The sequence below is a fragment of the Bombus vosnesenskii genome, unplaced genomic scaffold (genome assembly GCF_011952255.1).
Source record: "Bombus vosnesenskii isolate JDL3184/JDL3185 unplaced genomic scaffold, Bvos_JDL3184-5_v1.1 scf7180000013371, whole genome shotgun sequence".
NCBI classification, from domain to species: domain Eukaryota; kingdom Metazoa; phylum Arthropoda; class Insecta; order Hymenoptera; family Apidae; genus Bombus; species Bombus vosnesenskii.
Window position 1 is genome coordinate 245,818 of NW_022883004.1, and position 23,116 is coordinate 268,933.

Consider the following 23,116-nt stretch of genomic DNA (forward strand, 5'->3'; position numbering starts at 1 on the left):
GGTCCATACAAAAGATCATATCGAGAAGTTTCTCGCCGAAAAACCTGACGAGTTCTGGACGGATGGAATATTCATGTTGCGTGGAAGATGCAGAAAGCTTGTGGAAAAAAATGGCACCTATATAATCAATAAATGTATTACATTTAAGTTTATAGAAGTTTTCTTACGATATCGTACCTAACCCCAAAAACAATTAACAGTATCGAGGTTTCAGGCGGAAAAATCCGGCCTTTTAACGCCCTCTATTCTAAATTAGTAATTTTATAAATAGCAACCCTAACCAAAAGTCATTAACACATCGATAACACCATTTGGAATACAGATCGCCGTTCTAGAGGTACAATGGTAACTTTGTCGTTGTTCTCGGTAGTCTATTGCCTCTTGCACGCAAACCTCGTTATGGGTCTCGCCAACGTATGATTTCTTTACCTCTCGAATAACAAATACGGGCTCTAATTAGATCCGTCGATAATCGTCTCGAAGTATCCCTACTTTCCTGCTTCAACCATAGAGCGATAAGATAGCGTTTGTGCGTTGGGAAGATGAAATAGTGTCCTCTTTAGCGTCCGGACTTTTGTTTATCCGTTTTAGCTTCCGTCGGTATTCCCACGAATTCTTGGAAATGCACTTCAAGCGTGTCATATTAAGTTACATTGTCTGACTGCTATCCACATGCTCTAGTGACGGGTATCGGTATCTCACTCATGCTCATTCATTCTCCTTCCCTCAGTCGAATTCTAGGAATTTAGCAATCCAGATAAGCGCCCAGATTAATTTCGGACTTTGAACGCTAAAATGGACAGTTATATATAAAAACAACTTCTTTGTATGGTCCGAATGGACACTGTATCCACTGTACGGCGTCCGCTAAACGACTCGCCGTGCGAAAATTAATCTGCAAATCAAATATTTGTGAAACAGAAGCTCAGATCGAAAAATCGATAAGAACGAAAGGTATTTGATTTTTACCATACAATCGGAATGTGTCATACAATATGGAGGTTCTCGTAACCTAATTACGTACGTTATTAAAAAAAATAAAGTGTAAACCGAACGAGCTTGACCCAACATCAAATGTTTTTCTCCTAACTTTATAACTTTTGTGTAAAATATTTGTTTCGATAAATTTTTAATTTCCGCGATATTTCGCTGTCAAAGTTAAATTGGGACCTGTATAGACGCCTGTTGAGGTTTCTCAAATAAAACGAACCTACCGCACAAATTTTATTTCATATTTCCGACTCATTTTTTCATGTAGAATCACTCCTTGTTGGAGTAATATTTCTTACCGGACAAGAAATATTGTATAAGCAAAATGTTGAAACCAAGTATCCATAAAATACTGTTATAAATAATAAAATTTTAAATTTTCACTTAGCTTTTCTAAGTAGTAAATAATATTGAGTATTAATTTAAAATAAGATAAATTTTAGTCGAGCATCGCAATTATTATTAATAACCTTGTGGAGACAGCCTGAATAAGACCTTTGGAAATTAAGTTGTCAACATAAAGTAGATAAGGCTGCCATTTCTCGCGTCTCATTGCTAACGTTTCTTCATCAACCTCTTCTTCTTCTTCTACTTGCTCTTGTTCTTCTGGTACTTCCGCTTCTTCAGTTATTTCCTCATCCGGCCTAATGAAATATTAATACAAAATTATAAGACAATAGTCCTTCTTAATACTGTCGATTATAAATTATTAAAACAAAAATATTATTTTATATCTAAATTACCGGTCGTCCTTTTTTATTATTGTATTTTAATTTCTATAATTGTTTATTCATTTATTCGCGAAAAATTTATTACTGAAAATAAGAAATGATCACATGTATTGAATAAGAGTTTCCGTTAATTGTTATCTGTTACGAAAAATATGATAAAAATGCGTAATGAAACAAAAATGATGATATTCAAGTTTCCTAATTTTACTTTGCAGCTTCAGCATCGTTTCCTCCTTCTGCTTTTTCCGTTTCTACTTCTTCTTCTTCTTCAGTGTGGGCTACAAATAATTGCATTGAATAAATAACGCTTTCAAAAAGTTTGTAAAACGTTTTATTAATCAGTATCCACAGTAAAATACAAAAATTATTGAACGGTTACCGTCTAATAATTCGAGCTCCTCTTTATTATAGACATGATCTGGGAGCAAGTCGAAAAACAGTTTATAATTTTCTTTTAATACGTGTTCCAGTTCTTCAGCGGTTGCTTCAATCTCCGCAAATCTTTCCGCAAATTTGTCGTCTTTATCAGCGACTGACAATAAATTTTCATCTCTCGCATCTTTACGGTAAATAACTGGCATCATTGCCCAAGTATACATTTCATCCATAATATTATTCAAGTTTTCTTGCGCGCGAAACACTCTGGCATGTAATTTCCAAGTAATTTTTAACAAATTATCGATATATTCTGGAACCTCTAAAATATATTTGTTTGAGTAAGTTGAAGAATTCAATAAACATATCCGCGTATTTCTTAATCAAAGTTGAACTATGCGCTAAAGATGTACGAGAACCCGAAAATGTCGGGAACCCGATACTCGGGACAGGTCGGGTCGAATCTTGAACGTATCTCGTAATTGGAGATTGTCGGGACTCCCGAGAATTTCAGGTTCTCCAGTATTATAAAATTGTACAGTCTAGAACACGAAGCAACGATAATAACGAAATACCTGTTATATATAATATTTAAAATATTATTAGAGATGTGTGAGAACCTGAAAATATTGGGTCGGGTCTGGTCGGGTCGGGTCGGGTCGGGTCGGGTCGGGTCGGGTCGGGTCGGGTCGGGTCTGGTCTGGTCTGGTCTGGTCTGGTCTGGTCTGGTCGGGTCGAGTCGAGTCGAGTCGGATCGGATCGGATTGGATCGAATCGAATTGGTGCGGATTGGGTCGGGTCGGGTGGAATCGAGTCAACAATTTTGCTCGGAATTGGGTTGGGCTCCCTAAAGTATCTAGTAATTCGAGATTGTTAGAATTCCTGTAAATTTCGGGTTTTTCAAGAATTATAAAATTACATAATCTAAAATATGAAGCAAAAATAATAATGAAATATGTGATAAATATATTTAGAATAATATTTCATAATAAAATATTCCTGCTCCATGTTCAAGCCAATACTATCTTATAATTAGCGAGAATTCCGAGATTCTTGGGAGTCCCGACAATGTCTAATTATCTAATATTTCTGAAAACACGACTCGTCCCAAGCATCGGCTTCCTGACATTTTTGGGATCTCAAACATTTCTAGATATTATATTCGCTTCAGTATCACTTTTCGCTCATTATAATTTTATAATTATATAATTATAATTTTATAATTTTATAATTTTATAATTTTATAATTCTTTATAATTTTATAATTCACGGGAACCCGAGTCGCTCCTGAGATAAATTATCGACTTGACCTAACATTTTCGGGTTCTCTCAGGCACATCCGTGCTATGCACGAATTGGATAAATTAGAAAAATTCCAAAAAGCCGTATGTCACTTTTCTTATCGATAGAAATATATTTATTGATTGAAATGCATGAATGATAGTGTACATACAAGGTATCGCTGATAACGTAGTCGATCAAGTAAATAGCGATTCTACAAAAATAAATCGGGGATATAGAATAAAATCTTTTTGTCCGAGCCTTTCATTTCAAGAAAAATGTGTTTGAAAATTTGTCAACTGTATTTGAACTGGACTAATCCCGGATTGAGCAAAAGCGAATAATCGACAGGAAGTTGTTACTCTATATGTGGAATTAAGTAGGAATTGTATAATAAATTTTTCTCACAACACGTTTTGTTCTCGAGAAGAAGATTTATCATATTTATCTGACGATTTATCATACGCCTGCACTAGAGCAATTCTTAACATGCTCAAACTCTATTTTCTTGAGAATGAAACTTTAAACAAAGAAATTTTATTCAGGATATATTTTTACTTATTTTCACACGTTGAATAACTTCTCACCAATTGTATCTATACTCGAACCTAATAAAGTTTATTTTATAATTAGTCACATCCGAAACTACTTGACAAGCAATCAAACTCGATTTCCCCGAAAATGAAGCTCCGGACAAAAAACTATTATCCTGCATTATCGACTTATTTTTGCACGTGTAACCGGTCTCTAATCGACTGACAACGCTTTTGCGGAATACTCTGGATATACAGACATACTATTAGATTGCCCAAAAGTTTCGTTCGCTTTATAAGCAAATAATATTTTTGGCTTTATATTATTCTATTGAATGTTATATATGATTCATTTTGTTCTATTTCTATTATTTTATTGAATTATTGCTTGAATTATCGCACGTCAGCTCGTAAATGAAATTATCGTCTATATCGATGATAAATTATCGTACATCGTATATATAGTTATGTATACGTATCCGTATACATAATTGTACAACTTTCGACAGAACTCGGTAGCATGTAATCATAGTGAAACTCGTACAAACATGTTTTGTATACATCCGAGATATTAGATTGTCTCAAAAGTTTCTTTCCATTTTGTAGTAATAGACAAAGTGGATCATACACAATCCAATAAAATAATATAAAACAAAAAATATTGTGCATCTATTATTTCCTTATAAAACGAAAGAAACTTTTAGCGCAACCTAATATTACACACTACATTGCGACGTAATAATAGAATCCTAATCTCCACCGATTCTACGAAATATTTTAAACGACCAACAGTTACCTTCTGTAGTTACTTGCCAGATGGATAAACATTTGTATGAAATATTTCCTACAAATTACTATGCTTTTACAAGACCCAACGCGTTTTATAACTTTATTAGACAATTTATATATATGTGTGTAAATTCTATAGAATTCAAACTACCCGCCAATCGACATTTTTACTTTTGCTTTATTTTACCGGCAGTCATTTGCTGAATAGAATAGATCACGAGAGACGGACGGTAATTTAAGACTTAGAAAATCGATTCCCGATCTTTCAGATAAAATTTGTGGTAGATTTGTTATCAACTATTATTGTATTTAATTTAATTATTCCCAAAATAAACTCGATTTTCCAGAATCGATCGTCTGATCTAACCTAAGGATTTTCGTTATTACATATATATAATATTTTAGGTAGACAAGGGACGATTAGAGGGACTTCTACGGTAATTCTGTTGTAACTTTTGTTATCGATAGAAATCAACTTGATGATAAAAGGTAAATGGTAATAGCAGATCCAATGATTTAAGCAAACAAAGTATGTATAAAGCAAACTGTGGATAACACATGAAGCATACAAAATAACAATAATTATATTTTAATATAATTATTAAAATAACATAATAAAATTCAATATAATAAAAATTAGTATAATAAAAGTATTATATTAATAATTATTATTACGAAACTTATATGTGTATGAAATTGTTAAAGAGCAAGTATAATTTAATTTAAAAGAGATGTACAACTGTGGGGATATTATCAATTCTATACCTTCCGAATTCCAATCATAATGTTCTTGGCCATAATTAATCAAGTTATCAATATTTTCAACTTCGTCTTCCACTAACTGAAATTCTACTGGAGCGCTTTCATTTCGTATTCTGTTATACCTGAAATATATTATTTGTTTAAAAAACAAACTACATTACTAGGATATACTATTATAGTAACTATTAAATATCATTTAAGTATCATTTAATAAATTTTGGAATACCAATTATCGTAAATTTGTTAACGGTAAACATGTATATACAGGGTGTTCCGTTGAAGTGAAACATCTTCCGTTGAAACGTGTCACGAGAGATAAGAGAAGTTAGAAAGAAAATATTCTTATAGAAATTATTTTGTGACGATAAAAGTATTAATTTAAAAAGATATTTTGTGGTTGACGTAGTTGCTGTCTTTAAGTGGCACCATATCTTTTCGTTAATATTACACTGGCTTTTGAGACAAATTCAACAACCTGCTATTCGATGGTATTTCGCGTAATGAGTGATAAATTGGAGTCACGACAGTCAGTAAATGTCGGTTAGCTGAGTCTGACACTTTCACGTGCCATACCGTTGCTCCTCGCATGGTAAAGATGCTAATGCTGGAGTGAACGTTAAAAGTGAAAGATTATTCTGCTAGATGGATAATTGATCAATGATCGATTTTAATTTTCATTATCTACCATTTAACTTTTAGCGCAACGTTGGAAGATGCCGGAAGACACTTTTTACAAACATCAGAAACTGCGGTAAAATTACAAATGTTACTGAATTAAATAATTCAAACTTATCAATTCATTGAATCTCTAATTACTGGAATCACAAGAGTAATTTAAATACAATGTAACTGAGTTACAATTTGAATCTCTGAAAAACTGAGGCGAATTTTTATATTTATGAATAATACCATATTCATCATTAATAATAATTTTTTTCTGTTTGAAACCTTTAAAAAAAACTGTGGTCTTTTCCTCCTCTCATTGCCTCTCAATTTGGATATCATTCAGTGTATTTCGTAATTTTATTTCAACTGCATTGCATTACGTAATTATATTTCAATTGCATCGTATTTTCTAATTATATTTTAATGAGATTGTACTTTGTAATCGTATTTCAATTGCATTGCATTTTGTAATTATATTTCGATTACGATCACGAATTACATTGCAATTTAATTAACCGAGAGATCTAAATTACGAAATGCAATGTGATTGGGTACGACGTAATTGAATTTGTAATTGTAATTCATGGAATGTTTAATTCAATTATTAATAATACACAAACGTATATTTCTAAACGATGGTGGCCACATTGAAGAATAAGGTACATAAAAGAATTATTAACAAATTTTTCTTACTTATAACAATATTTGTTTCACATACGATTTTTCTAAGAACATTTTTTTATAACTTTGATTTCTCGTCAGATATTCCAGCGTACTCACTTAAACAGAACACTTTGTACACTGTATCATCGTTATAATTACGATTTTTAATTATTTAGTCATTTGCAAATCAAACGATTTTTTACTTAGGCCGATAACATGATATAAACCTATTACTACTGAAAATAAAAATGTATAATATGCTATTTAAAAAAATTAATTGAACAAGAAGTATTCCATACACTCATCGCCAAGAAAAGAACTTATTACTGGAATTCTACGATTACCACAATTCTCGGTAACTTTCATAAACAATATTTTCCCTGAATTCTAGAAATATCGGTGATGCTCTGAGTGGACGCAGTTGCTATTGCCATATGTTATGGAATTCCCACATCTTTAAGCCTATTTCGGTATTCATAACGTTTGCCCCTAATTTCGTGACTCTTTCTTGTATTTTATCGCGTAATTCATCGATTTACGATCATTTTTCATACAAAAACTTTTTCATTTTGATATTCAATATCTTGGCTTATTACAATTGCTCACACAATTCTAATTTTTTTTAATCACCTTTATATTACGTATTTCAACTACTTTTACACGGTAATAAATGTTTAATACGAAGCTGAATAAGAATTTGAGTAGTAAAGTGGTTGAGTATACTTGAAAACGATGTAGGTTAATTTTTTATGTGGAGCAGCCATCTATGGTACGCTCGTTGAGGTCCCGAACTGGAGACGACGTGTCACGAGTTCGAATCCTCGCCCTGGTGGATATATCTGCAAAGAATGGAGACAACACCCCAGGGCCGTCGCGATCACTCGCAGTTGGTTACGGTAATCTGATTCACTGTGGAAGTTTTAGCCGGTAAGAATCCGGCACTACCTTCTGCTACCACCCTGTGTCCCCCGCCCCGCGTCACAGGGTGTAACGAGAAGGTGTCTATGAAGATTTCCTCCACGTAAAAAAAAACTTTTTTGTAGTAGCAAAGGAGTGCCTTTCGGCGGCACTTACCGGATTTTTTTTTACGAGGCTATCCGCTCCTTCTGCGAGCAAGTTATGCTCGTAAAGGAGCGAGCAGAGAGGGAGAGAGAGAAAAACTCTCACCCTTGTAGGGTAACGCGGCGGAGGGTTAATTGAACTCGAGCTGCGAATAACAGGGAGGGTGGCACTAGGAGCAATGGCTTTCCCTAGTGTCAGATTAATCAACTAGGAAACTTATAGGATCGGCTCATTAAATAGTCTTACGAAAGAACAATGGATTGACTTCAATCGTGCCATCTGGTGCCACGAGCGTGAAAAACTGTTGTAAACAGACGATGTAAAGGTTCGCGATCATTGTCGTTTTACGTTTTACATTTTACATTTACATTTGACATGATGTCCTACACGTCATTCGTGTAATCGCTTGTGTGATAATGAGTAGTAATTCGTGCAATAAATCGTGTAATCCAACAGCTGGAATATTAACACTAAGCTTAGCAGGCCTGATGAAATAACCGGTTTCAAAGTTTATTTAAAAATTGTATATTCGTTATTATTTCGTTTGATCGTTTAACTTTATGTAAATTCTTGTATTCTTAATAATTCTTATATAATAATTCTTGTATTATTTTCTAGGTTTACAGACATTCCGATTACGTCGAATGTGGTATGATAAAATATATTCTAATATGATAAAATATACCACGTATGTAGCAAACTTCGAGGCTAGAAAGTTTCGAAGGAAATGAATTTCGGTATATATCTGTCTTGTTAAACGGAAGATAGCCAGCAGAAATGGTAGAAGAAAAATATAAAAGGGCTAATTTTTCTCGTGAACTTCGAAATGCGTCAAAATGTCGCGTCACGTAAACCTGGTGTTAACAAAAATGGAGAAATTGATTAGTCGGATGATATAAGAATTTACATAAAGTTAGATGATCAAAAGAAATAACAATAAATGTATGATTTTTAATTCAATTTTGATTCCGGGGCTGGTAAGGTTAGAAAATAATAATATATATAATAATGATAATAATAAGGTTTAGAAATTCTCGAAACGATGTACGATTACTAATGTATGCTATTTGCAGGTGTAAATTGTATAAATTCCATAAAAGAATTTGGGAAAGAATGGAAAAGAAGAGTTCATAAAAAGAAGAAAAAGAGAAATTGTAATTTACATTATGGAACTCCGATCGTCATACCCGTTGTATTCACAATGTTTCGTCATTAAGAAGCTCGCCAACACGTTCGAGGGTAAAATAACTGTTAGCGCTCGCTAAAGAGACGCACATTTCTTTCGTGAAACACTTTACAGTCACGCGTGGTAGGAGAAAAGAATGGGTGAAGTTTCGTTTCATCGACTGTCTCAAATTCCTAAACTGGAGACTTGAGGAATTCCTCGTATTTGGAATCGTATTTGGAAAAGAGTAAATTGTGTATCGTACAAAACATCGCGGTCAAATATCTTCCAGAAAGCGACTTCGAACTTCTCAACAAGAAAGCTGTCTTTCCATACGATTACCTAATATCCTACGATAAACTGTGCGATACACGTCTGCCCACGCACGAATCGTTTTACAATCGATTATGCGACAGTCACGTATTGAAGACAAATTATCTCCAACGCGGTCAACGTTTGGTCACGTTTTCACATCGTGGAATTGTATTTGGGGGCATATAGCGACTTGTATCTAAAATTAGGCGTATTATATTATCATATGTATTATATCCTATTATATTATAATATAATATATTATTATATATTAATAAAATATAATATATAAAATATATTATGTTATATTATATTATATTATTGTATATTATATATTATATACTGCATTATATGTCATAACATATAATGTAATAATAACAATAATATTAAATATTAAATATTATAATAATACAATAATATATATGATATATAATTGTACAGGGTATTTCCTGCTTCTCCGGTAAAATCGTAGGAGCATGATTTACAAGTAAATATAAGAAAAGTATAATATATACATAACAAATATAAATGTATTTATATATATATAAACTATATATATAATATATATTAATACTAAACGTAATATATGTAAACAAAGAAGATATATATTTACATGTATTCTAACAATAATACGGACATAATTTCAAGCAGAGAACCAGCGGACGGTATTAATCTACATTGTCTATGGTCTTGCCTGGCAATTTCAAAATTAGATTGTGAAAAAATGTTGGAAAATGTAACATTTGATTTCAATAAAATTCAAAGAATTCAAGCCGAACTATAAGATCACTATAAAAATTTAACAATTGACTGGTTAGCTGTTGCGAGCATTTTGAAAACTTTGAAGAGTGCGTACCTAAAATTTGCTACAAAGAGTAAGCGATGCCGAGTATACTCATCAAAGACAGAGCATGTGTGACTGTAATAATATGAAATTAAACTGTAACGAAACGACTGTTTTATTTTTTAATTTTATTACTAACAGTGCTCATCATAGCACAAAATGTTGTACCATTTCTTCATGACGAATATACTCGTAAAAAACAGCTACCTGGTTAGGAACTGATGTTATAATAGTGTTTATTGCGCAGCAACGCAAAATGAAAGTTCTTCTTTATTTGATCCCATTCAGTTGTGCAAATTTAATGATAAATTATATCTCCTTCTAAATGCTTAGTTACACGAGGAACGAGACCTGCTTACAATCCGTGAAAGTAACCGATAATATTCCGAATAACCAGGCAATAAGTAAATGTGATTGCAACAGCAAGCATAAGACACCAACGGAATGCGATTTTTCTGATGATTACATAAAGATGAAGAATATTGATGTTACGGCAACAATGAACAAGAAATTAATTCAAATATTTGGTAGTTTCTACATATGTATTATTGGAAAGATTATGTTGTGATCGTTCCAATTGCTTCCTCTTTTCAATTCCAAAATTCTTTGCAATTTGTCTACGTGGACATTAGACAAATTCTTACGTTTAGTATTGAATTGAATATCACGTAGACGATTTCTCCATTGGGAAAACGTCTACAGGCGAATTCTATCTTTCTATCAGATCTACCGGATGATCTCTCTGAAGTATTCTCTGGATGTGCTGGTTATATAAATTGTTAATCAATGGGAGCTTTTATTTTGCTTCTATAATTTACCACCGTTTTGATTTTTTTCTCGTCAACTGTATCAATATTAACAACTACATTAATATATAATAAAAAATAATATGTAACGAACTATAATAATAAAACAATATGAACCACTATAGCAATATTAACAACTACGGTGTTATATAATAAAAAATAATATACAATAAACTATAATAATAAAACAATGTTAACAACTACAGCAATATTAATAAGGATGTCTTTCACTAACATCGTAGAATTGGTATAGGTTCTTTTTTGGAAAAATTTAAGGAAGCACGAATTTATGTATACTTTCACCTTCTTATTTGTAAACAATTTACAATTCGAATCTTAAAATGCTTGTCTGTTCTAATTTCATTAATAAATTTCATTAATAAATGAAATTGCATAAACATTTCTTTTGAAAGTGATGTAAGCATTCCTAAATTCTTCTCTTCACTAATGATGAAAAACAAATGATGATGAATGATAACGACGTAATATTACACGTATGGATGGCGATTCAGTGATACGCCCGTAAATTATTATTACATTTCAAGTATTATCGAATTAATAACAGTTTCACATTTGCATCAGGTTGCTGTCGAAGCGTAATCTTAAGATTGAAGAAGGTGTAAGGATATTAACACGTTATTAAGAATTTAATGATCCACGTAGGGTGCTCCTCGGCAAGGTTTGTAAATTTTATAAATATTTTCGTAATTTCTTCGATATTTCGTATTTTGTAAAATATTAAAATTAAACTCTGTAAATATTTTTTGATCTGCAACTTTAGGATCTACGAAGAGGACATGAGCAATTTAAGATTTTTAGTTTATTTCACACCCAATAGCGATGGACGTGGCATAAGCCCGATATCTCCGAAGAGTATGCTGTAACCATATTATGACGATACAAGTCGCTGAGATTATCTGACCTGGAAGAATAACACGACCTCGCAAGAAAATCGAACATCTCGCAGCCATTTGGTTGGTTACCACCCCGTTGTTACAAGAAGAAGACGCATCAAAAACGCGTAGAAGAGTCGTCGTGACATTCGGCGTCGATCAGATAATTAATTTTCTGACAAGAATCAATCAGCGTGTGTCCCGAAGTTATACCGGGTTGTACTGTATTTGTTATAATAATTGTTTTCTGCACACAACCGAGTTTATCAGAAATGACCAAATTATGGGAAAATTATTCGTTCGCATAATACAAGACTTTCTTTCCTGGTTGTGCAACGGGTTTGTCAACAATCGCCTCTTCTACATTACAAAAATCTCGTATCTATTGCATACATACGACTAGTTCGCTACGATGTCGCGTTACGTTACGTAACATTTGTCGTGATATCTAATTTCGGGATCTTAATAAACGTCCTAAACGTAGGTGCAATGGACGTTCACTGAGAAAATACATTTTCCGCGTCATCAGTAGCTACCCCTCTCTGTCCTGCAAGAAAGATTAATAAAAAAGAAAAATATGAAAATATGTGCGTGAGAAATGCTGATTTCTAGACCAGCCTGTATATGAATTTCAATTTATACAAGAACAAGATAAATATCAGCGTGACACAACGATAAAGCAACAGTGTTTCATGAAAACCTAGTCGACAAACATAAACAAAGGGATTCAGACGAGGCGAAATCTCGAACATTAGGAGACAAGAAATATGTAGAAAGCTAAGATAAGGTAAGGTAATGGATAACGAAACACAGGGCATATAAAGTGTAAAGAAAGTATTGAAATGTAACTATTTTAAGATAGTGCAGGCCTACTTTCTAAATGTATGTGAAATTATCTATTAGATTGTCTCAAAAGTTTCTTTCGTTTTATGAGGAAATGATAGATCACAACATTTCTTGTTTTATATTATTTTATAGAATTATGTATGATGTATTTTGTTTTATTACTGCAAAATACACAATTCAATAAAACAACATAAAACACAAAATATCGTGCATCTACTATTTCCTTATAAAACGAAAGAAACTTTTGGAACAACCTAATATATGAAAATTGATCAGATTTTCACGAAGATACAAAAATTGTAGATAAAGAACGAAAAAGAAAATACAAGGAAATGCATTGAAAAATATATACGACAAACATGACCACATCAACACTAATACATATTAATGGTGTTTGGACAATTAGTTATACAAAGTACCTGCTATTAGCGATATCACAATTTTGGATAGAATTAGTCTGTAAAATAAATATAGAAATATTTAATTCACAAATAATTTGGTAAATTCAATAGGTTTCAACCAGGAAGGTTTCAAGCTATTACAGGGTACCAAGAGAATACCAGAGAAGTTATATTTAGAATTTGAATCTGGTAGTTTCTTGCACTTGCATATATGACTATATATATTTATATAATATTTATACTATATGTACACATATATAATAATATAAAATAATAATATAATAAAAATGAATAATATAATATAAATATAATAATATAATAATAATAATATAGTAGAATAACATAAAATATACTTTATATTATTATATATATATATATATTTATTATTTTATTATTGCATGTATTAACCAACTACATGTGTGTTTTCAGTACACGTTCAGAATCAAAGACTTTATAATAAGCTATTTTATTGAAAGATATCCGTCTATTGTAAATGATAAATGATAAATAAATAAATGAAAGTATAAATCTTATATATATTTACTTTTATATTGTCGCGATGCTGCCTTTTGTTTCTTTGTTTTTTTGTTCTATTACATTTCAAGACTTGTGCACGACTGTTACAGGATGTTGTTTCGTCATAATAATATTTAACAGGACTTCATCGATTAGGGCAAATTCTATCGCTAATAATAGTTATTGATTTCAATCTATGATCTGATTGTAAATAAGAAGGTCGATAAATATAATTTTCTATCGAATGAAAAGTTTCTTCGAAACACGCTCTGTTACAATTTATTATGGTTGTCATGGTTGTTAGTAATTTGTACTAACGAAAACTGTACTATTTGTAGTGATGAAACAGAAACTTCGAAGCCGAGAACTTAATCGAAACCAAAAACCAAAACGATATTTTCTTCTTCGATAACTACTGTGTGCAATGGAAATGCAATTTTTCTCACCGATAACTGTTACGATCTACCGAAATAAATTTCCCTCGTCGATAATGGTAATCGAGAATGAAAAATACTTTTCGGTCATTTACAATCATTATTCGCAACCAAAAACATTTCAGTCGAAATGGCTGTTTTGATTTTGGCCGTCACAGTTGTGGCCCCTAATTGTAAATTCTCTCACTGTCACTGACCTAATAGTATTATGCAAATACCAAAATGATTTTCAAATGTCTCTTCAAAAAAAGGGAACATTTTACTTTTCTGTGACGTATAAATTATGAATGAACTGTATAGAAGAAAAAGAGAAAGAAAACATACGCCTCAAATTGAGATATCTTCCTTCTTTTCTATATCTATATATCTATAAAAATAAAAACATGACTTACCAATTCACTATCAGATTGAGATTGTAAGTGCTGATGAAGAAGAATTGTGATCTATTATAAAAATCTATGGCTTCTTGAGGAAGATCGGGAATCTTCGCAATTATCATATAACGAATCTCTTTCAAGGCAATTTTTAAAGCAAAGTCGAAATTCGTTTCCAGCAGTTGATCCTCTCTAACGTTTAAAAGAGTTTTCGTTAAGTGAGTTTCCCAAATTTCTGGCAATTTCTCCGTCCAGGCGGTAAATATTTCTTTTTCCTTTTCGTCAATAATAGCCTTGAAGAGATAAATATAATCAATATAATATTATCGATATGATGAATATACTGTACCTGCGTTATTTATTGTATATTCTGATCAATTACAAATTATTGTAAATCAATGAAAAGAAGATCTTAGAGAAACACATAAGGAAATATTCTATCCATGACAAAATCAAGTAAGAAGAAACAGTATTGTAAGAAGAGATTGATCAAGTTCAATGCAAGCTTTAAACGTACTTAAATATATATTAACATTTATTATTATTTTATCGCATATTACCTCAAGTTCTTCGTATTTGTCTTTGAGTACGTTTTCCATTTTGTCATTAATTAAGGGATGGTCAATTAATTTCATGCACTCAATTGGGAGAACAGTTCTCTTACGAAGTTTCATTAAAAAACACAGGGATGCACTCACTACAGGCAAATACGAATTCAGTGTCGAAAGCTCGTTGTCTTTTCCGGAATTAAAATTCTTGTCGAATAACACCTACAAGACAAAATGTTTGTTATAATTGGCAACTCGTAATATTTCTTATAAGATATTAACCCATTTACATGACGCAATTGTTTATTTCCTATAAAGAATTGCCACTCTGTTGCAAATGAATTCTAATTTATAACTGATTTAACTTTATACCATTCTGCCCACGTGCTTAGTTCTTATCACTGCCCATTAACTATAGTTAATGGTTTACTAACTTAAACGAATACTTACGGACTTGTAATTACCCTAATTGTTTCTTTACAATGTCACTGGAGAATCGTGCAAGGTATATAATTATATTTTTATTTCGTTTATTTGTTATCTTTTTGCTTGGATGAGTAGGTGGATGAAAAATCGTTATCGAGTCGCGTTAAGTGCAGTTTCCATCGTCTGAAGTCTTCTTAAATAATTTTAAGAAGAAACTTGAATGGAATGTAGAAAAGTGAGTCTGGTAATGGTAAAATTAACTAAATTTTAACATTCTTTTTTTCAAGAAAACGGTTCAGTTGCAAAGGTTCCTTGAAGATTTTTGGTCCTCATTGTGCGTAGGATGCGGTGCAATAAAAAAGAATTTAGCCTTGAACTTCAAGTTCAAAGTCAATTTTATGACAACCTTCTTTTTCAAATTTTCACCGATCCAGAGACACTTACACAAATGTTTAAGACAGTAATAACAAAAATGATAACTTTCACATGTATAGTATTGTTATATTCTATTTGTAATATTTTCTTTCTAATTTTCTCTGCATATAATTTTATGTAATTCTATACAGCGATATAATCGCATAGCAGACTGAGAAATATGGTAATATATGTTATTTCATTGATATCTTTCTTAAAACGAGATTTCACTTTTATTGTTATTGTTACATTCTCTCTCTCTCTCTCTCTCTCACTTAATATATTTTTTAAAGTCATCAAAATATTTTCTAACATGTATTATTTTATATTACACCATATTAACATATTAACACCAACCTTGCCAGACCCGGTCAAATGAACGGTTTCAAAATTTAATTTAAAATTGCACATTCATTGTTGTTTCTTCTGTTCATCTAACTTTATGTAAATTCTTATATTATCTGATTAATAAATTTCTTAATTTCTGTTATGGTGAAATTATGAGCCTTACATCACCATATAACAATATACCCATATGAGAAATTATTGAAATTATTATCAAGAACGTTTAAGCTTTATCTTATAAAAAACTACAGTTCATTTCTATATAAAATACGAATAATTTCAAGCCATTTTTGTTAAAGCCAGAGTATTATTCTTACTAATTAGAAGTAAAAATTAATTTCTTAATATAATAATATATAATTTAGCCCTACCTTAAGGTCACTGAAGTGTTGATCTACTCTTTGAATTATGTCTTCATAATTGTGCCATAATTGGGCCATTATTATAGGTCTGTTGGCAATTACGCCCATTATCCAAACGAACTTAAAGAATGACTCTAAGTTGTAACATTCAGCAAATGCTTGGTCGAAAATGCTTGCCAATCGTCGATCAAACTGCTCTATCTTTTATTTCAGGAAGAATTTTCATTGATTAGTAAACATGTAAAGTAAGAGGTAAATATGTATTAATCCACGTAATTATAAATGTAATATACAAAATATGAAAAAATATATCAAAATATTGAAACAAATGATACGTATATTTAATAAGAACATCAAAATCTGTGATAGAATTTATTATATTGTTATATGTCCTATTTAAAAAAATTGAAACTTCATTGAATAGATAAATTTAAGAAATTCTTTATTGCTTATTGTACTATATGGAATAGTATAACATGCGACTGTATCAAATAATGATTGTAATAGAAAATTGTAATTTCAAAATTATAATTGACACAACTGATAATACTTCTAACTGGACACTCTATTTATTAGTATTATTAAATATTATTGGTAAAATATTCATAAACGGCATATTTCTTGATAAAATTAAAACTTGTTTGTTCAATAAAATTATGTGCCTACATGGCTTTTAAGTTATTAAACTTAACTAGAGAACATTCAGAAGCTAGCGAAGAGTCTAGTGAATAAATTGCTTACCGAGGCGAAAAATTCATTTAAATCTGCAGTGAATTGTTTTTCTTCTGGCATTAAAACTTCATAAGACACGTCTCCAAATTGTTGGTACAATTTAATAAACTCTTCGTAAATATTATTAATCATGGAAAGTAGTGACTTCGCTTTTAAGCCAAACATTTCTATTCTTTCTAGTTTCAAATAATCTTGTACTGTATCAAATAATGACTGTAATAAAAAATTATAATTATAAAATTATAATCGATACATGCGACAGATTAATATGAGATATATATTATAAACACAAAGCAGGATATCATCAAAAGTGGAACATAACTGAGAGATTAAGAAAAAAATAAAGTAAAATTTTTTTCTAATTAAATTTCTCAATTGAGCATAAAATTTTATATGCAAAAACATTCACGAATCCTCCTCATAATGTCCTATCTTCCTCCTCACAACAGAACACATGTTCTATTATATAGTATCTATTATATAATAGTCCACTCTAGAACACATACTTATAATCAGAATCAAGGAGATTTTCAACAGTAAACAATTAATGCCAGGTCGCCAGTTAAAATCTAGAGAAAAACATTCCACAAGAGCACAGGCTAATTAACAAAATTGTAACAGCTCTGGAAAGCCGTAAATACTGCACATGCCTATTTTTAGACATAACACAAGCGTTCTGGTACGAAGGTTTGCTGAAAACCAGAAACAACATTTGCCAGACGCAATTGGTCAACTATTAAAATCTTACCCAAATAACAGAATATTCTACGTAAAAGAATAAGAGATTTGAACTCAGATACGCAAGTACTAGGCGCTGAAGTACCACAAGGAAGTGTGTTGGATCCAGTATTTTACACTTTATACACAGCAGACATTTCACCAACACGAAATACTGTAGCCTGTATATCCACAGATGATACCGGAATAGTAGCAATGCATGAAAATCCATAGTAAGCAGTTAAGATCTCACCAAGCCATGTAGATGCACTGAAACAATAGTTGGTAGAGCAGAGAACAAAGGTCAATTATAATAAACATAGTCGTATTACCCTCCAGAATGAAGATACTGCAAAAATCACACTTCACAACAATGAAATGCCAAAAACAAAAGTGGTCAAATACCTGAGACTCCATTCGGACTCAAAATTAATTTGGAAACAGCACGTACACAAAAGAATACAGCAAGTAAGAATTAAAAAAAAAAACACGTACTGTTTAACCAATCGTCGTTCGAAACTTAGTACAGAAAACAGACTACTAATCTATAAAGTCATAATAAAACCAGTATGGTCATACGGTGTCCAATTATGGGGTACAGTGGCTAAAAGCCATATTGCTAAAATGGAAGTCATGCAATCAATCGTACTTTGTAGAATAATAGACTGTAATATACAATACTGTAATGTACAATAATAGTGAAGAACTATGCAGAGATCTTCAAGTTCCCACTGTAAAGGAAGAAATTCAGCGGATGTTCAATAAATACAAAACAGCAACAATGAGTCACTGAAACGCACTAGTCAATACACTGTACACAGTCAGGACCGTTAGAAGACTGAAAAAGAAGTCACAGTACCAAGTGACACGAGGTCAATTATAAATACATTCTTGTAATAGTGCTAGCCCAATAGGGTTAGCACCCACAAGCTACCCTTAATAGCTGAAGGAACCTGCCGAATGTTCTACAGGGCAAAACTCTACCAAGGATTATTTAAAAAAGGAGGAAACATGCCACGTAGAGCACGTTACAACAACGCATTTAATTGCGATTGAGGACAATCTATTTACATTACTGAAGTATTATAATAAATGAATGTTGAATATTAGTATGAATAAAAATAATTATGTACACATTATTCAAAGTTTGTGAATACAAATTATTCGCGTTTACAAGGATGTTGCGATGAAATTAATTAACAGATCAGACGACATACGCTAAGTATTGACACACAGAGTTAGTGATAGATAGATAAGCTAATATTATACGTTACATTGTAATATTATAAAATACACACAAGTTAGGATTTGGGTGTTGTTAATATTATTATCTAATGGAAAATGTTCAAATAATAATTGGACAAATGATTTCGAGGTGGATACATTTTAATATTGCTAGTTTTTAATTCGGTTCAATTCTCAGCAAGAATTTTTCTTAACGATCAACGATATTGCTGGGAAAAAGGCGATACAGTTTCACAAGCAGTTAGATTTGAAGGATCGCTGCTGTAGTATGGTGGCGCAAGCTTGGCTAGGCGCCAAATATGTGACACTAAGAAGAGGATGGAAAAAGTTAATGAACTTCGTTAAAGACACCATACAGAAAGAAGCGGAAGATAATACGGCACATGTAGAAGGAACTCTTCCTGCATTGAATACAATACCAGGATCCGGTGATTGTGACAACGTCGACGTGATGGAATGGTTGCAATGTGATGAGTATTCTTCGATTGGCCGTGACACTAATGTTATGTGTGCTTCGAATAATGGATCGAGACACGAATATAATGGCAATGATGATGTTCCTTAATGTTTTGAAGTATTTGAGGCCTTAGAAACCACAGCTAAGACGGAGACACACGAGGAACGTAAATTTGCAGAATTAGATCTGCTAAAAAAATTGTACAATTTATTTTAGGACCCATAAATCTCCAATCGAATCATATTTAATTCTATTATTTGTATCGGTATTATTGATATTTATGTTCTTTATTTAAATATGTAAAACAATGATGAATTTTCAGAGATTCATTATCTGCTTTGTTGCTATTATAGTTTATGTTCTTTTTTCAAATACATGGAACAAAAATGAACATCTTTTTGAAGACGAATTATCAGGAAAGTAATTGTATTATCCGAACACCCTTATGCTCCAATTAATTCGGATAACTGAGGTTCTCCTGTCCTATTGGAAATATTACTTTCATGTATATGTCTGAAGCTATATGTATTTGAGAAATTACCCAAGACATTGACCTTAACATGTCTTAACATCATTGAAATTAGTAAGACGTGTTCTGTTCCTTGTATTGTACAATACAAAAATGTTTACATTTTGGTAAAACTGTTACTTAAAGGAACCATCTCCAGTGATCTTCACAGGTACTATCAAGGTTCCGAGTGACCTTCAGAAGGTTTCAGCCGTAGCTCCTTATTTGTTAAAAAATTATTGACAAAATAAACAATGGCAATATAAAATACTCTTGCAAGTAGAACGAACCTTTTCGACGCTAGATATTCCCACGCTTTCCGTTTCACTTTGATTTGACTTTGGTTTCGTCAATTCGTTCATTGCCGGCTACGCTGTTTAAGCTATTGGCTTGAACAGAAAGTTCGTTTCGTTTTCCGTAACTAGATGAATTTGGATTTAAACCATGACCATTAAGTTTAATTTAATTGATGTAACCTGATACTGATGATTGGTTAATAGTTAACTGTATTATATAAAAGAAACATTTTCAAAAGCAATTTTTGTTTTCTACTACATATGACTGACTACATGTGTCAATCGTCACACGACAAATATCGGTGCAACTTGTCACTTATTCCACCCGTTACAAAACTATCTTGACAATTAGAAGTTGTCTCTTTGGAATGCTGCAAAAACAAACTGGGACGTTTCTTTTTCTCGGAAGACTAAGCGATTCTACGCCAGTGGAATAACAAAGTTTTTTTACAAAAGTATAGCTATATATATATACATTTGTGTATTGTACGTTATATTGATTGAAAACAATACATGTAAAGAAGAAAACACATCTTTTAGATTGTCCTTAAAGAGGAAACGAATTTTCCGTTCAACCCAATACGGTCCAATACGAATCTCTTCTATATCAGAGAATGAAACGCACAAAATCCCAGGAATTGCGATCGAAAAAACATAATAGTTGGTGGAAAATTATTCCAAATTTTACCCGAAAACGCAATGCGACTTCCGCCCACTGTTTTGGATGTCAACGTGTAGAAACTCAAGAATGCGCGAGTAAACTACTTCAGTAACTGATATGAATCTCTTAACTATTTTATCATCAACTGGATTCAGGTTAGGTTTCAGCATTTTTACCTCGCCTATCCTAACCTGACCCATATGGAATAAAACAGTGGTAGGTCCAGCATTTGTACCTCCATTTCCACATGAAGCGTTAATGTCTTTTACAAACAACTAGTAACAGCTATAACCTTCTGAAGATAACTCACGAGGGTGACATATGTGAAGGTTAAGGTCATTGGAGGTTGGTCCCCTAAACAACGAAACTTTACCAGCTTTATTTGCCAGTTTTACCAACGAAACTTACTGAACAATAACAAAAGTTAACAAAAAATGGTTAGTGATCAAATTTTCCCTATAACTTTAGATACAATTTTCTTTTGTTAACCACTGTCGTTTCTTCATATCGATAAAAATTGACTTTGTTTAAACGGCATAAATGTTGATAAATTAAAAGCAAGTATTTATAGATATTATTCAGCAAACCTCGATTTCTTTAAGTCTCTTCTCAAACATATGAATCCTTTCGAAAACTAGCTTCTCGTGAAACGTCCAAAGTATAGGTTCTTGAGACTTAAAGTAAGTTTCTACCTTTTCTTTATATGATCGAAACAATTCTTGATAACTATTGAGCGTCGGTATTACCTCCGCTATCTTCGCTTTGTTGTCTTCAATATCTCCTTCGAATAAAGTTGACGGATTTATATGTTTCACTGCCTATAAAACAATAATCAAGTGACAAAAATATCAAATACGAGCGTTATCTTCCCTGTTAATATTAAAGTAACGATTAGCAGAAAAGTCGTGCTTATTTCCCAAAATGTTAATTTCCATACAAGATGCGTCACAATCGAATTTCGCGGATTTCGGTAGTTGACCCACAACACCGATAGGGGACGATTAATGGTCAGTCTATATATTATATATATTATATTGTATTCTTGTCATTTTCTTTTTACATCACTATTATTATCTGTACACGAATAAACGCACTTTGCAGTGTAACAAATGTTGGAAGAAAAGCATTTAAAGCTGTGAGTTTATAGCACTCGCTGACAAGATGTAAAATATCTGTAATCAACATAAGTCCTAAAGGCAGTCCTTTCAATGAAAAATAATGATTTGTTTTTACATTTGTAAAAGACGTCCGGTGTGTCTTCCATCTATTTCAAAGCAAGACTAACATCTGCTAATTATGGATTGTCGTAATTTTTCTTTTCAGTATTCATTCCATGTCTTGTATTACACAACATACGTTCATTTTCCATTCATTGCTGTAAGTCTATTGCATTATTTATCATTGACAAAAAGAACAAGACCTTCAAGTGTCGCCATAAAATACATCCAAAGAAGTCAGATTATTCAGAGTCATTAGCATTTAGAGATCATTTTGAGGTTTACGATATAGATGAGAATATCTACTATTTCTTAAAATTTAAATATTTCGCTAATTTTGCATATGTTAACTTTATTGCCAAGAACGTCGTAAACTTAATCACCATTTAAACCTTTGATGTTTTCTATTCAATAAACGTATCGTAAATTATTCTTAGAATTAGAAACCACGAGGACAACATGCATCTTAAACACTTGGAATAAATTGGAATTTAATTGCCGATGAACGACAAACGGACACAGGATACAATAAATTTGTGAATGAACTTGAAATAATAATGTTGTAGATAATGTAATTTTTATTTGTAATAAAATTTTATCAGGTGATACCCGGATAGGACGTAAATGAGAATCAAAAAGTACATCAAGCGATATATTGAAAGTGTAAAATAAAGCATTAAATAAAATAACTGATTGGACTAGTAGTAACTAGAACTCTGAAATAACAAATGACTCTCTATTTGAA

The 23,116-nt window shown here is 31.9% G+C and overlaps 1 protein-coding gene and 1 long non-coding RNA gene across 4 annotated transcripts in view; one reads left to right on the forward strand and one right to left on the reverse strand.

Annotated features, from left to right (window-relative positions):
• Positions 1-23,116, reverse strand: part of LOC117237447 (dynein beta chain, ciliary-like) — a 72,886-nt gene that overhangs the window by 42,884 nt on the left and 6,886 nt on the right. For 2 of the 3 annotated variants that reach the window (XM_033501417.1, XM_033501418.1), the window contains 9 exons: positions 21,742-21,972; positions 17,280-17,483; positions 16,548-16,739; positions 15,004-15,213; positions 14,462-14,736; positions 5,465-5,583; positions 2,101-2,418; positions 1,930-1,999; positions 1,461-1,634 (listed from right to left, as the gene is read on the reverse strand). In XM_033501417.1, the coding sequence (XP_033357308.1) occupies positions 1,461-1,634; positions 1,930-1,999; positions 2,101-2,418; positions 5,465-5,583; positions 14,462-14,736; positions 15,004-15,213; positions 16,548-16,739; positions 17,280-17,483; positions 21,742-21,972 (1,793 nt within the window). The other variant, XM_033501419.1, reaches the window with a different exon arrangement.
• On the forward strand, positions 6,809-8,946 carry LOC117237450. The gene is made up of 3 exons (XR_004494002.1): positions 6,809-8,375; positions 8,471-8,567; positions 8,653-8,946. It is a non-coding gene; the product is annotated as an uncharacterized LOC117237450 (long non-coding RNA).